At 54.0% G+C, this 13,769-nt stretch overlaps 1 protein-coding gene across 1 annotated transcript in view; it reads right to left on the bottom strand.

The window, feature by feature from the left end:
- dchs1a (dachsous cadherin-related 1a) overlaps positions 1-9,177 on the bottom strand; it is a 241,409-nt gene extending 232,232 nt beyond the window's left edge. Inside the window, exons 1-2 of the mRNA XM_052026374.1 lie at positions 9,126-9,177; positions 861-2,677 (exon numbers count right to left, since the gene is read on the bottom strand). Coding sequence (XP_051882334.1) covers positions 861-2,624 — 1,764 coding nt within the window. The 5' untranslated portion in view covers positions 2,625-2,677; positions 9,126-9,177. The remainder of the gene's footprint in view (positions 1-860; positions 2,678-9,125) is intronic.
- Between the last annotated feature and the right edge of the window lie 4,592 nt (positions 9,178-13,769).

Genomic DNA, 13,769 nt, shown 5'->3' with positions numbered 1-13,769 from the left:
TTAGATATTTTTTCCATTTATCCTTCATCTATTTCTGGATGTTTTCTTTATATTCTTCATACTTAGTGTCACTTCAGCCCTGATCTTAAAAGTACTTTGTCTTGCAATGGTGCCTTCACATACTGTGAGGATGGCAGTACCTGCATCTTGGATCTTAAGAAACATTTCACTTACCTTAGTTATGAATACACATCTCAAGATCATTCAGCCTTTTGCATCATTCAATTACATCATATCTGTTCTATACCATAACCCAATATACCATCTTGGTTCTAGAGCCCTGAAGTGAAGTGGGGCATTGAAAGCTCAGTTCAGTGCTGCAGTGGGGTTGGACCAGAGTTTCTACAACTTTTAACATTTCTTACAACACAATGTGCTCCATTCCTTGATAGAAAGGCTAACATTCCATCAGCCGATTTGAATACTTTTTGTGTCCATCATGAAGCAAGGTTTAAAATTGATAGGATGATTTATAAATGAGGCTTTATGGTGCAAGATTTTACCTCACAAAGGATTAGCTTTGTCTATTTCCCACTGCAGTCTCCCACTTGAATATTCTGTTGGACAGGGAAGCTTACCAAACATAGACAGAGAGTATGACATTGGAAAGTCTTCCAATTCCTTCCTCTGAGGAACATTTGATGATTAATAATGTATTCATTCCCAACACTTAAATATAACCCCATCACTCCCATTATCTCAATTAATTATTCAAACCCAAACGACTGATATAGACTTTACTCAAAGTTACACCTCACTTTAAATCACCACCTCACTGCCAATCCTTGACTCCTCCTTGAATTCAAGTTCAAAACCATCAAGATTTATAATCAGAACTCCATCAATGTGGAGTGGCCTACCTGGAGGAAGCAGGTCCCAGGTGGTTCATTTTCTTTGATTGATGTATTATAGAAGTTTCTGCTGAACACAGGCTCATTATCATTAACATCCTGGATCGCTATGGTGACAGTAACAGAGGAAGACAGGGGCACATTTCCTCGATCAGTGGCCACCACCGTCAACGTGGGAGCTGGATCTGTTTCATAATCCAGAGTTGATGCTGTGGTAATAACTCCAGTAACCCGATCAATGGTGAACCAATCAGAATGAGACTCTGGACTATTGACAATGCTGTATACAATATCACCATTAATGCCTTCATCTTTATCTCTTGCTGTTACTTGTAGCACAAAACTCCCAGGGTATAGAACCTCTGGAATGGACTGTCTATACCCTGAATGGTCAAACACCGGTGGGTTGTCATTAATATCAGTTACATGAATGGTAAATGTGGATTCTGCCCTCAGAGGTGGTGTTCCAGAATCAGTTGCTGTAACACTGAGCCGGTAACTATCTTTCTCCTCTCTGTCTAACATCTGGTCCACACAGATCAAATAAATAATATTGTCCTTGGTAGTCAGTCCAAATTTACCATCACCACCATCCAAGGATACATTGACTTTGGCATATTCTCCATAATCAGGATCAGATACAGAGATCCTGGCCACAAATTGGCCAGGTTGAGCTCCCTCAGAGATGTGAGGTGAACCATCTTCACTGAGAAAGATGATAGTAAGAGTGGGCTGGTTATCATTGTAATCCTTGACCTGAACAGTAACAAATGCTGTTGTTACTTCAGGGTGTGTAGCATTGTCTCGAGCTTGGACCACTAGCTCATGAACTTTCTTCATTTCATAATCCAATCCTTTGTTTAATTTGATTACACCGGTCGTTGAATCTATGGCAAAGTACTGGCTGGGATCACTCTGCCTCCTGTTGATCTCATAAATAACCACTCCATTATTTCCTTCGTCTATGTCCGTGGCAAAGACCTGGAGAAAACTGCTGCCAGGCTGTAAACTTTCTGAGATTATGGCATGGTATCGAGTCTGATTAAATACTGGAGCATTGTCATTAACATCCAAAATGGACACATACAAAGTCATCTGACTTGTTTTGCGGGGAGTTCCACCATCAAAGGCTTCAATCACCAATGTGTAAGTGGACCTCTCTTCCCTGTCCAGGGGATTATTGACCACAAGTTCCAGGTCTAATGTCTCTGTTAGTCTTTTAGTTTCCAGCCTAAAGGATTGCCCCACATTTCCATCTTGTATAAGATATCCCTGTGTGCTAAATTGGCCTCCATCTGCATCAATAGCTGAATCTAAGCGAAATCGTGTTCCCACAGGCGTTTGCTCAGGTATCTTCAGTCGCATCTGACTGCTGGGAAAGACTGGAGCATTGTCATTTATATCATTGACTAATATCACCACCTCAACTGTATCACCTCCCAAATTCACTGCAACAAACTTGTACTTATCCCTGGACTCGCGATCCAACACCCTGGCAGTCTTAATAATCCCTGTTGTTTCGTCAATGATTAAGTCAGAAGACATACCGGTGCCATCTGTCTCGTGTGTAAAGAAACTGCTGGTTATGTGACCAGGTGGTAGACCTGCATTTATATCACCAATGATACTGTAAGCTGGCTGTTCTTCATCAATATGAAGAATCAGAGGTTCACTTGACCCTGCCACGGACCATCCAACCAGGAATCCCAACATCACATGAAGCCACTGAGAAACAGCTCGGTACTTAGCTGGTGGCCTCCTCACTGAATCCATAATCCCATTCGATGTTAATTCCAGCTTCCTTTCTTCAGGGAATCTCTTTAAATCTGAAATATTTCAACATTAGTCACAATTATTAGATTTCTCAAAATTTGAGTGTTACACAGCAGAATTCCCAATCAAGAAGGTCAAAACCATTGTTTCACTTAACAAAAGTTAAACTGCTGGACAAACTCAGCAAGTCAAGCGGCATCTGTGAAGGCAAAGAGAAGGTCAAAGTTTCCAGTCAAGATCTTGCATCAGGTTTGAGAGTGTAGGGAGTCAGCCAGTATAAAGAGGTGAGAGGGAAGGGGAGACAGGGGCTGGTGGGTGACAGGTGGAAACAGAAAAGGAAGAGAAGTGAGCAGATGGAACAAGATTGGGGGTGGCAAGGGGAAGGTAGAGGTGGAGGCTGGAAGGTAATAAGTGGAACCTGATAAGGGAGGATGATGGGTAAATGCAACCAGATGGGGGAGGGTAACGAATCTCAGTAATGGTGGGGAGGAAACGATGGGAATATAGGAAAGGTGGACAGAGATCCTAGGTGGACTGGTAGCAGTGGGAAAGGAACACAAGAGGAATGGGTTACCTGAAATTTTAAAATTCAATGTTCGTATCATTGGGTTGTAGAGGACACAGGTAGAATATGAGGTGATGTTCTTCTAGTTTGCATCGGGCCTCATCCTGGCAGTGGAGAAGGCTAAGAATGGACAAGTCAGTTTGGGAATGGAAAGGGGAGTTGAAATGGCATGCAACCAGAAGCTCAAGATGGCCATTGCAGACAGAGCGCTGGTGCTCTGCAAAATGGTCACCTAGTCTACCCTTGGCCTTGCCATTGTAGAGGAAGCCACATCAAAAGCACCAAAGGCAACAGAGTTGCATCCCCTCTTCCTTAATTACCCTCAATTTCAGTTGGATCATTTCTGACACTTCTCTCGCTTTTCTGAATCTCTCGGTCTCTATTTCAGGAGGCACACTATCCACTGATATCTTCCACAAACCCACTGACTCCCACAGCACCTTGGACACCTGCAAGGACAACATCCATTTCTCTTAGTGTCTCCATCTCCACCGCATCTATTCTCAAGATGAGACTTTCCATTCCAGGACTTCTGAAATGTGGTTTGCCCTCTACCATAGTTTATGAAATTCTCACTTGAAATGTTGACCATCCCTGTGCCTCCCCAAATACTGCTTAACCTGCTGTGTTCCTTCAGCAGTTTGTTTTTGCTCCAAATTCCAGCATCTGCAGTTTCTTGTGTCTCCATTGTTTCACTTACACTGCCTGTCAAGGTATTACAGTTGAGTGTCAGAACAATCTTAACAACTGCAAAGGTTACAATCAGGAACTTCTGTAGCTCCCAACTAAAACAAAACATCTTGGATTTATCCTATATCAGAAAAATTATCCAACGATGCATACAGAGCATTGGTAATTCAAACCTAACGTGTATGTGGAGTTCTAGTTCATAGCCAGTGTTACAGTGGAGAGTGAACTTGCTTCAAGACCATTTGATGCCACGAATGTGAGACATTCAGAGTCACACAGCACGGAAACAGGTGCTTCAGACCAACTGGTCCATGCTGACCAAGATTTCCATCTAAGCTAGTCTCATCTGCTCGTGTTCAGCCCATGTCCCTCTAAACCTTTGCTATCCATGTACCTGTCCAAGTGTCTTTTAAATGTTGTTAATGTACCTGCCTCAACCACTTCCTCTGGCAGCTCATTCCATATACTGATCACCCTCTAGGTGAAAAAGTTGCCCCTCAGGTTCCTATTCCTGCCCTCAGGGCTGGCACAGTACTGTAGTGGTTAGTGTAACGCTATTACAGCGCCAGCGACCCGGGTTCAATTCCAGCCGCTGTCTGTAAGGAGTTTGTACGTTCACCCCGTGACTGCGTGGGTTTCTTCTAGGTGTTCGGGTTTCCTCCCACATTCCAAAGACGTATGGGTTAGGAAGTTTGGAAGTTGTGGGCATGCTATGTTGGTGTCGGAAGCGTGGCGACACTTGCGGGCTGCCCCCAGAACACTCTACGCAAAAGCTGCATTTCACTGTGTGTTGTGATGTACATGTGACTAATAAAGATATCTTATTTTATCTTATTAAATCTCTCTCCTCTCACCTTAAACCTGTGCCCAGTTGAGAATCAGTGAGTGTGGGAACTATACCCCAGGTGACTGATCCTTTGCAACAAACAGTCTGCTGGAGGAACTCAGCAGATTAAGCAGCATCTGTGGGAGGAAAGAAATTGTCGACATTTCAAGTCAAAACCCTGCATCAGGTCCTTGAGCCCATATCTCTTGATTCCTTGCTCTCTGTCAATGACTGAGCCTCCATAGCCCTCAAGTAGAGATTTGCTATCCTCTGGCTGAAGAAATATCTTCTCTTCTATATACCACAGACTTTATTGCTGCATCTAACCTGCCAAGTTCAGCAAGAATTTTTGTATGGTCCCACAAGATCACCTCTCATTCTCCTAAACTAGAAAGCATATGCTCAGTCAGTTTACTCTCTCCTTACAAGGCAATCCCCACACTACAAATCTTCATTGCACTTCTCCTATCACAACTATATCTTTCTTTAGCTGAGGCGACCAGACATGTCCACATGTCCACTATTTGTGATTTTTATAAATGACCTGGATGAGGAAGTGGAGGGATGGGTTAGTAAGTTTGCAGATGACACAAAGGTTGGGGGTGTTGTGGATAGTTTAGAGGGCTGTCAGAGGTTACAGAGGGATATAGATAGGATGCAGAGTTGGGCTGAGAAGTGGCAGATGCAGTTCAACCCAGATAAGTGTGAAGTGGTTCATTTTGGTAGGTCAAATATGTTGGCGGAATATAGTATTAATGGTAGGACTCTTGGCAGTGTGGAGGATCAGAGGGATCTTGGGGTCCGAGTCCATAGGACGCTCAAAGCGGCTGCACAGGTTGACTCTGTGGTGAAGGCGGCATATGGTGTATTGTCCTTCATCAATCGGGGAATTGAATTTAGGAGCTGGGAGGTATTGTTGCAGCTATATAGGTCCCTGGTCAGACCCCACTTGGAGTACTGTGCTCAGTTCTGGTCGCCTCACTACAGGAAAGATGTGGAAGCCATAGGGAGGGTGCAGAGGAGATTTACAAGGATGCTGCCTGGGATGTAGAGCATGACTTATGAAAGCAGGTTGAGGGAACTCGGCCTTTTCTCCTTGGAGAGACGGAGGATGAGGGGGGACCTGATAGAGGTGTATAAGATGATGAGAGGTATTGATAGGGTAGATAGTCAGACGCTTTTCCCCAGGGCTGAATTGGTGGCCACAAGAGGACATAGGTTTAAGGTGCTGGGGAGTAGATACAGAGGAGATGTCAGGGGTAAGTTTTTTACTCAGAGAGTGATGAGTGCGTGGCCACTCACAATGAGGGCATCAGTCAGGGCATTGAGTACAGAAGTTGGGATGTTATGTTGCTGTTATACAAGACACTGGTGAGGCCCATTTGGAATATTGTGTTCAATTCTGGTCATCCTGATATAGGAAAGATTCCATTAAGCTGGAAAGAGTGCAGAAAAGATCCACGAGGATGTTGCCAGGAATAATCAAAGACCCCACCCACCCAGAACATTCTCTCTTCTCTCCTCTTCCATCGGGCAGAAGATACAGGAGCCTGAGGGCACATACCACCAGACTTAAGGACAGCTTCTACCCCACTGTGATAAGACGACTGAACGGTTCCCTTATACAATGAGATGGACCATGACCTCACGATCTACCTTGTTGTGACCTTGTACCTTATTGCACTGCACTTTCTCTGTAGCTGTGACACTTTACTCTGTACTGTGATTGTTTTTACCTGTACTACATCAATGTAACTGCACTGTGTAATGAATTGACCTGTACGATCAGTTTATAAGACAAGCTTTTCACTGTACCTCGGTACAAGTGACAATAATAAACCAATACCAATACCAATCAAGGGACTTAATTATAGAGAAAGGTTGAGCAGGCTAGGACTTTATTCATTGCATTGTAGGAGAATGAGGGATGATCTTATTAGAAAATCACAAGGGACACAGATAGGGTGAACGTGCACAGAGTTGGGAAATCAAGAACTAGAGGGTATAGGTTTAAGGCGAGAGGGGAGAGATTTAATAGAAGCCCAAGGGGCAAATTTTTCACCCAGAGAGTGGTCCATATTTGGAATGAGCTGCCAGAGAAGTGGTTGAGGCATATACATTAACAACATTTAAAAGGCACTTGGACAAGTACAGGCCAGTCAGTCTGACATCAGTGGTAGGAAGTTACTGGAGGGTATTCTGAGGGACAGGACCTACCAACATTTGGATAGACAGAGTCTGATTAGGAGGGGTCAGCATGGCTTTGTGCATGGGAAGTTGTGTTTGACAAATCTTTTAGAGTTTTTTTTGAAGAGGTAACCAAAAGGGTAGATGAGGATAGGCCAGTGGATGTTGTCTGTTTGGATTTTTGCAAGGCCTTCGACAAGGCCTCACATGGTAGGCTGGTCTGGAAGGTTGGGTCCCATGGAATCCAGGAAGAGCTAGTTAGGTGGATTCAAAACTGGCTTGGAGGTAGGAAGCAGAGGGTGGTGGTTGAAGGTTGTTGCTTGGAATGGAAACCGGTGACTAGTGGTGTGCCGCAAGGGTTAGTGTTGGAACCCCTATTAATATTATTTGTATAAATGATTCAGATATGAATACACAAGGTTTGATCAGTAAGTTTGTAGATGACACGAATTTGGGAGGTGTTGTCGGTCGTGAAGGTCATCGTAGATTACAGGGGGATCTTGATCAGTTAGGGAAGGGGGCCGAGGAGTGGCAAATGGATTTCAATACAGATAAGTGTGAGGTGATGCATTTTGGAAAGTCAAACCAGCGTAGGACTTGTACCATGAATGGTAGGGGACTAGGGAGTGTAATGGAACAGAGGGACCTCGGAGTGTGAGTTCATAGTTCATTGAAAGTGGTGTCAAAGATAGACAGAGTGGTGAAAAAGCTGTGTTGCATGCTGGCCTTCATCAGTCAGAGCATTGAGTAGAGGAGCTGGAACATTATGTTGCAGTTGTACAAGTCATTGGTGAGGCCACACTTGGAGTACTGTGTATAGTTTTCATAACCATGTTACAGGAAAGACATAGTTAAACTGGAAAGAGTGCAGAAAAGATTTACAAGGATGTTTTAGAGTCAGAGAGCACTACAGCACAGAAACAAGCTCTTCGGCCCATTTAATCTATGCCTGCACCCGGACCATATCCCTCCAAACCCCTCCCATCCATGTACCAATCCAAACTTGTCCTAAATGTTACAATTGTCTCACCCAACCTGCGGGGAAAAAGCCTGCATGCATTCACCCTATCTCTAACTCTCATAATTTAGTATACCTCTATAAAGTCTCATTCTCCTGCGCTCCAGGGAATGAAGTCCTAACCTATTTAACCTTTCCCCATAAGTCAGGTCCTCAAGTCCCGACAACATCTGTGTAAATTTTCTCTGCACTCTTTCAAGCTTATAGGTAGGTGACCAGAACTGCACATAATACTCCAAGTTTGGCCTCACCAGTGTCTTGTACAACTTCAACGTAACATCCCAACTCCTGTACTCAATCCCTGATTTATGAAGGCCAACGTGCCAAAAGCTCTCTTTAAGTTTTTCATTGTACCTTGGTAGAAGTGACAATAATAAACCTTTCAAGGAATTATGGATCTGTATTCCCAGGTCCGTTTGTTCTACTGCACACCTCAGTGCCCTGCCATTCACTGTGCCAGTCTTACCCTGGTTTGTCCTCCCAAAGTGCATCACCTCACACTTGTCTGCATGAAATTCCACCTGCCACTTTTCCACCCATTTTCCTAGCTGGTCAAGATGTTGCCAGGACTAGAGGGCCTGCATTATAGGGAGACATTGGTCCGGCTGTGTCTTTATTCCTTGGAATGTAGAAAAATGAGGGGTGACCCGATAGAAGTGTTTAAAATTATGAAAGCCATAGATAAGGTGGATGGTAACACTCATTTCCCCAGGGTAGGGGCAGAGATTTAGGGAGAGAGGGGAAAGATTTAAAAGGGGGCCTGAGAAGGAACTTTTTTCACACAGAGGGTGGTGAATACATGGAATGAGCTGCCAGAGGAAGTGGTTGAGGCAGGTACAACAGTACAATACTTGGATAGGTGTATGGAGGGGAAGGGCTTGGAGGGATGTGGGCAAGTTGGGCCGAAGGGCCTGTTTCTGTGCTCTATGACTCTATGACTCAGTGTAACATTCCTTTCCAACATCCGCAAGGCATTGGTGAGGATGTGACAGGACACTCTGCAAAGTAACTCCAAAATCACTTAACAAGCTCAGCACCACCTAAAACAAAGCAGCTATCCACCATCATAAACAGTCATTTCTTCACCACCAGTGCATGGTGGCTTTAACAAGTATTATCGAAGAAATCCCAGGCTACTCTTGCCAGCATCCCTTAAACTCACAATCTGCACCATGGTGGCGTGCAGGGGAACACCATCCCCACTTGGAAATATACCTTCATTGTTGCTGGGTGTCCCGAACAGCACGGTGGGTCTGTAGCAACTCAAGAAGGCAGCTCCTCACCACCTTCTCAAGAGCAGTAGCAGGCTCGCCAGTGACACCCACAATCTCATTTATGAATACATCATCTCCCCTCATATTTTTCCATCAAAATGTCACCATCTGTGTTAAACGTTCGCAGTCTGTGTGCTGCTGCCGTCTACATTTCACGTTTTACATTTTTGAGTTTGGTGTCTTTCGCTAACTTTGAATTTACGCCCTTTATTGTCCTGCCCGGAGTATTAATGACAAAACAGGGGCAGCAGAGTCCTCACCTCCCACCTCCCCCCTCCCCGCAGATTCCTCCAACTCCCCGCTCCTGTTTTCCACTTCACCCTGTTACCCAGATAACGTCCCTCGGATCCCTCTCTCGGCACCGTGCCCCATCCTTGTGTTTCTCGAACACAAAGGGTGGAAGAGATGTTCGTTCTCCCCTTTTCCCTGTCGCCTCTCGTCCGCCGCACATCTCCGCTCCCCCCCCCCCCTCACCTCTCTCACCTTCCCCCTTTCACTCTTTCCGTCTTCTTGCCCACTCCCCATTTTCCAGCTCACGGACTCCTGCCGACCCTCCACTCCGGATCCCCTCCTCTCCCGACCCTCACTCACCCCGGGTCCAGCGACCGTTCTCCGCGAGATCCCGTTAACTGATGTCGGGGCGCCGCTCGCTGAGAAACGCAGCGGTTCCCGGGACCAGGCGCCGGCGGAGGCGACTCACATCCCGCTGCCGAGCGGAGACACAGCAGCGCCCGAGCCGCAAACACGTCAACTCCGCCCGGCCCACTCCCCGCCCCCGATGGGACTGAGACAGACCCCAGCCCAGAAGACGGGGTGGGGGGGGAGAGACGGAGGGGGGGGAGAGACGGAGGGGGGGGAGAGGGGGGGGGGGAGAGACGGAGAGGGGGGGAGAGGGGGGGGGAGAGACGGGGAGGGGGGGGGGGGGAGAGACGGGGAGGGGGGGGGGGGAGAGACGGGGAGGGGGGGGGGGGGAGAGACGGGGAGGGGGGGGGGGGGGAGAGACGGGGAGGGGGGGGGGGGGAGAGACGGGGTGGGGGGGGGGGGGAGAGACGGGAAGGTGGGGGGGGGGGAGAGACGGGGAGGGGGGGGGGAGAGACGGGGAGGGGGGGGGGGAGAGACGGGGAGGGGGGGGGGGAGAGACGGGGAGGGGGGGGGGGAGAGACGGGGAGGGGGGGGGGGGAGAGACGGGGAGGGGGGGGGGAGAGAGACGGGGAGGGAGACGGAGGGGGGGAGACGGGGAGGGGGGAGGGAGACGGAGGGGGGGGGAGAGACGGGGAGGGGGGGGAGGGGGGGGAGAGGGGGGGGGAGAGACGGGGAGGGGGGGGAGGGAGGGGGGGGAGAGGGGGGGGGGAGAGACGGGGAGGGGGGGAGAGGGGGGGGAGAGACGGAGAGGGGGGGGGAGAGGGGGGGGGAGAGACGGAGAGGGGGGGGGAGAGGGGGGGTGGAGAGGGGGGGAGAGACGGAGAGGGGGGGGAGAGGGAGGGGGGGGAGAGGGGGGAAGGGGGAGGGGGGGAGGGGGAGAGGGAGGGGGGGGAGAGGGAGGGGGGGAGAGGGGGGGGAGAGGGGGGGGAGAGGGAGGGGGGGGAGAGGGGGGGGAGAGGGAGGGGGGGGAGAGGGGGGGGAGGAGAGGGGGGAGAGGGGGGGGAGAGGGAGAGGGGGGAGAGGGGGGAGAGGGAGGGAGGGAGGGGGGGGAGAGGGAGGGAGGGAGGGGGGGGAGAGGGAGGGAGGGAGGGGGGGGAGAGGGAGGGAGGGAGGGAGGGGGGGGAGAGGGAGGGAGGGAGGGGGGAGGGGGGGAGGGGGGAGGGAGGGAGGGGGGAGGGGAGAGGGAGGGAGGGGGGGGAGAGGGAGGGAGGGAGGGGGGGGAGAGGGAGGGAGGGAGGGGGGGGGAGAGGGAGGGAGGGAGGGGGGGGGGAGAGGGAGGGAGGGAGGGGGGGAGAGGGAGGGGAGGGAGAGACGGAGAGGGAGGGGGGGAGAGACGGAGAGGGGGGGGAGAGACGGAGAGGGGGGGGAGAGGGGGGGGGAGAGACGGAGAGGGGGGGGAGAGGGGGGGGGAGAGGGAGGGGGGGAGAGACGGAGAGGGGGGGAGAGGGAGGGGGGGAGAGACGGAGAGGGGGGGGAGAGGGGGGGGGGAGAGGGAGGGGGGGAGAGACGGAGAGGGGGGGAGAGGGGGGGGGGGAGAGGGAGGGACAGGGAGGGGGGAGAGGGAGAGAGGGACAGGGAGGGGGGGAGAGGGAGAGAGGGACCGGGAGGGGGGGGGGGGGAGAGGCAGGGGGGGGAGAGACGGGGGGGGGAGAGGGAGGGGGGGGAGAGACGGAGAGGGGGGGGAGAGGGAGGGGGGGAGAGACGGAGAGGGGGGGAGAGACGGAGAGGGGGGGGAGAGGGGGGGGGAGAGACGGAGGGGGGGAGAGGGAGGGGGGGAGAGACGGAGAGGGGGGGGAGAGGGAGGGGGGGAGAGACGGAGAGGGGGGGGGAGAGGGAGAGGGAGGGGGGGGAGAGACGGAGGGGGGGGGAGAGGGAGGGGGGGGGAGAGACAGAGAGGGGGGGGGAGAGACGTAGAGGGGGGAGAGGGAGGGGGAGGGGGGAGAGGGAGGGGGGAGGGGGGAGAGGGAGGGGGGAGAGACGGAGAGGGGGGGAGAGGGAGGGGGGGAGAGACGGAGAGGGGGGGGAGAGACGGAGGGGGGAGAGACGGAGAGGGAGGGGGAGACGGAGGGGGGGAGAGACGGGGGGGGGGAGAGACGGGGGGAGAGGGAGGGGGGGAGAGACGGGGGAGAGACGGAGAGGGGGGGAGAGAGGGAGGGGGGAGGGGGGGAGGGAGGGGGGAGGGGGGGAGAGAGGGGGGGGAGAGACGGAGGGGGGGAGAGGGGGTGGGGGGGAGAGAGGGAGGGGGGGAGGGGGGGAGAGACGGAGGGGGGAGGGGGGAGAGAGGGAGGGGGGGAGGGGGGAGGGGGGGAGAGACGGAGAGGGGGGGAGAGAGGGAGGGGGGGAGGGGGGGAGAGAGGGGGAGAGAGAGGCAGGGGGAGAGACGGAGAGGGAGGGGGGAGAGACGGGGGGGAGACGGAGAGAGAGGGAGGGAGGGGGAGAGACGGAGAGGGAGGGGGGAGAGACGGGGGGGGAGACGGAGAGAGAGGGAGGGGGGGAGACGGAGAGAGGGGGGAGACGGAGAGACGGAGAGGGAGGGGGGGAGAGACGGAGGGGGGGAGAGACGGGGGGGAGAGACGGGGGGAGAGGGAGGGGGGAGAGACGGGGGGGAGAGACGGGGGGAGAGAGAGGGAGGGGGAGAGACGGAGAGGGAGGGGGGAGAGACGGGGGGGAGACGGAGAGAGAGGGAGGTGGGGAAACGGAGAGAGGGGGGGAGACGGAGAGACGGAGAGGGAGGGGGGAGAGACGGGGGGGAGAGACGGGGGGAGAGGGAGGGGGGGAGAGACGGGGGGGAGAGACGGAGAGGGAGGGGGGGAGAGACGGAGAGGGGGGGAGAGGCAGGGGGGGAGAGACGGAGAGGGGGGGAGAGAGGGAGGGGGGGAGGGGGGAGAGAGGGAGGGGGGAGGGGGGAGAGACGGAGGGGGGGAGAGAGGGAGGGGGGAGGGGGGGAGAGAGGGGGGGAGAGACGGAGGGGGGGATGGGGGGAGAGAGAGGGAGGGGGGAGAGACGGAGAGGGAGGGGGGAGAGACGGGGCGAGACGGAGAGAGAGAGGGGGGAGAGACGGGGGAGACGGAGAGAGAGGGAGGGGGGAGACGGAGAGAGGGAGGGAGGGGGGAGAGAGGGAGGGAGGGGGGAGAGAGGGAGAGGGGGGTAGAGAGGGAGAGGGGGGGAGAGAGGGAGAGGGGGGGAGACGGAGAGGGAGGGAGGGGGGAGAGAGGGAGAGGGGGGGAGAGACGGAGAGGGAGGGAGGGGGGAGAGAGGGAGAGGGGGGAGAGAGGGAGGGGGGGAGAGAGGGGGAGACGGGGGGAGAGACGGAGGGGGGAGAGAAGGAGAGGGAGGGGGGAGAGGGGGGAGAGGGGTGGAGGGGGGGAGAGTGGGGGAGAGAGGGAGGGGGGAGAGGGGGGGAGGGAGGGAGGGGGAGAGCGGAGGGAGGGAGGGGGGAGAGGGAGGGAGAGGGGGAGGAGGGAGAGGGAGGGGGAGGGGGGAGAGGAGGGGAGGGAGGGGGGAGAGGAGGGGAGGGAGGGGGGAGAGGGGGGAGAGGAGGGGAGGGAGGGAGAGGGGGGAGGGGAGGGGGAGAGGGGGAGGGGAGAGGAGGGGGCAGGGGGGGAGGGAGGGGGCAGGGGGGGAGGGAGGGAGGGGGAGGGGGGAGAGGGGGGAGAGGGGGGGAGAGTGAGGGAGGGGGAGGGGGGAGAGGGAGGGAGGGGGAGGGGGAGGGAGGGGGGAGAGGGGGGAGAGGGAGGGAGGGGGAGAGCGAGGGTGGGAGGGGAGAGGGAGGGAGGAGGGAGGGGGGAAGGGAGGGGGAGGGGGGGAAGGGGGGAAGGGAGGGGGAGGGGGAGGGAGGGGGGAGAGGGGGGGACAGGGAGGGAGGGGGAGAGCGAGGGAGGGAGGGGGGAGGGGGGAAGGGGGAAGGGAGGGGGGAGGGGGGGAAGGGAGGGGGGAGGGGGGA

The sequence above is a fragment of the Pristis pectinata genome, chromosome 11 (assembly GCF_009764475.1).
Source record: "Pristis pectinata isolate sPriPec2 chromosome 11, sPriPec2.1.pri, whole genome shotgun sequence".
NCBI lineage: Eukaryota > Metazoa > Chordata > Chondrichthyes > Rhinopristiformes > Pristidae > Pristis > Pristis pectinata.
This window is presented reverse-complemented; position numbering and strand designations above follow the sequence as displayed.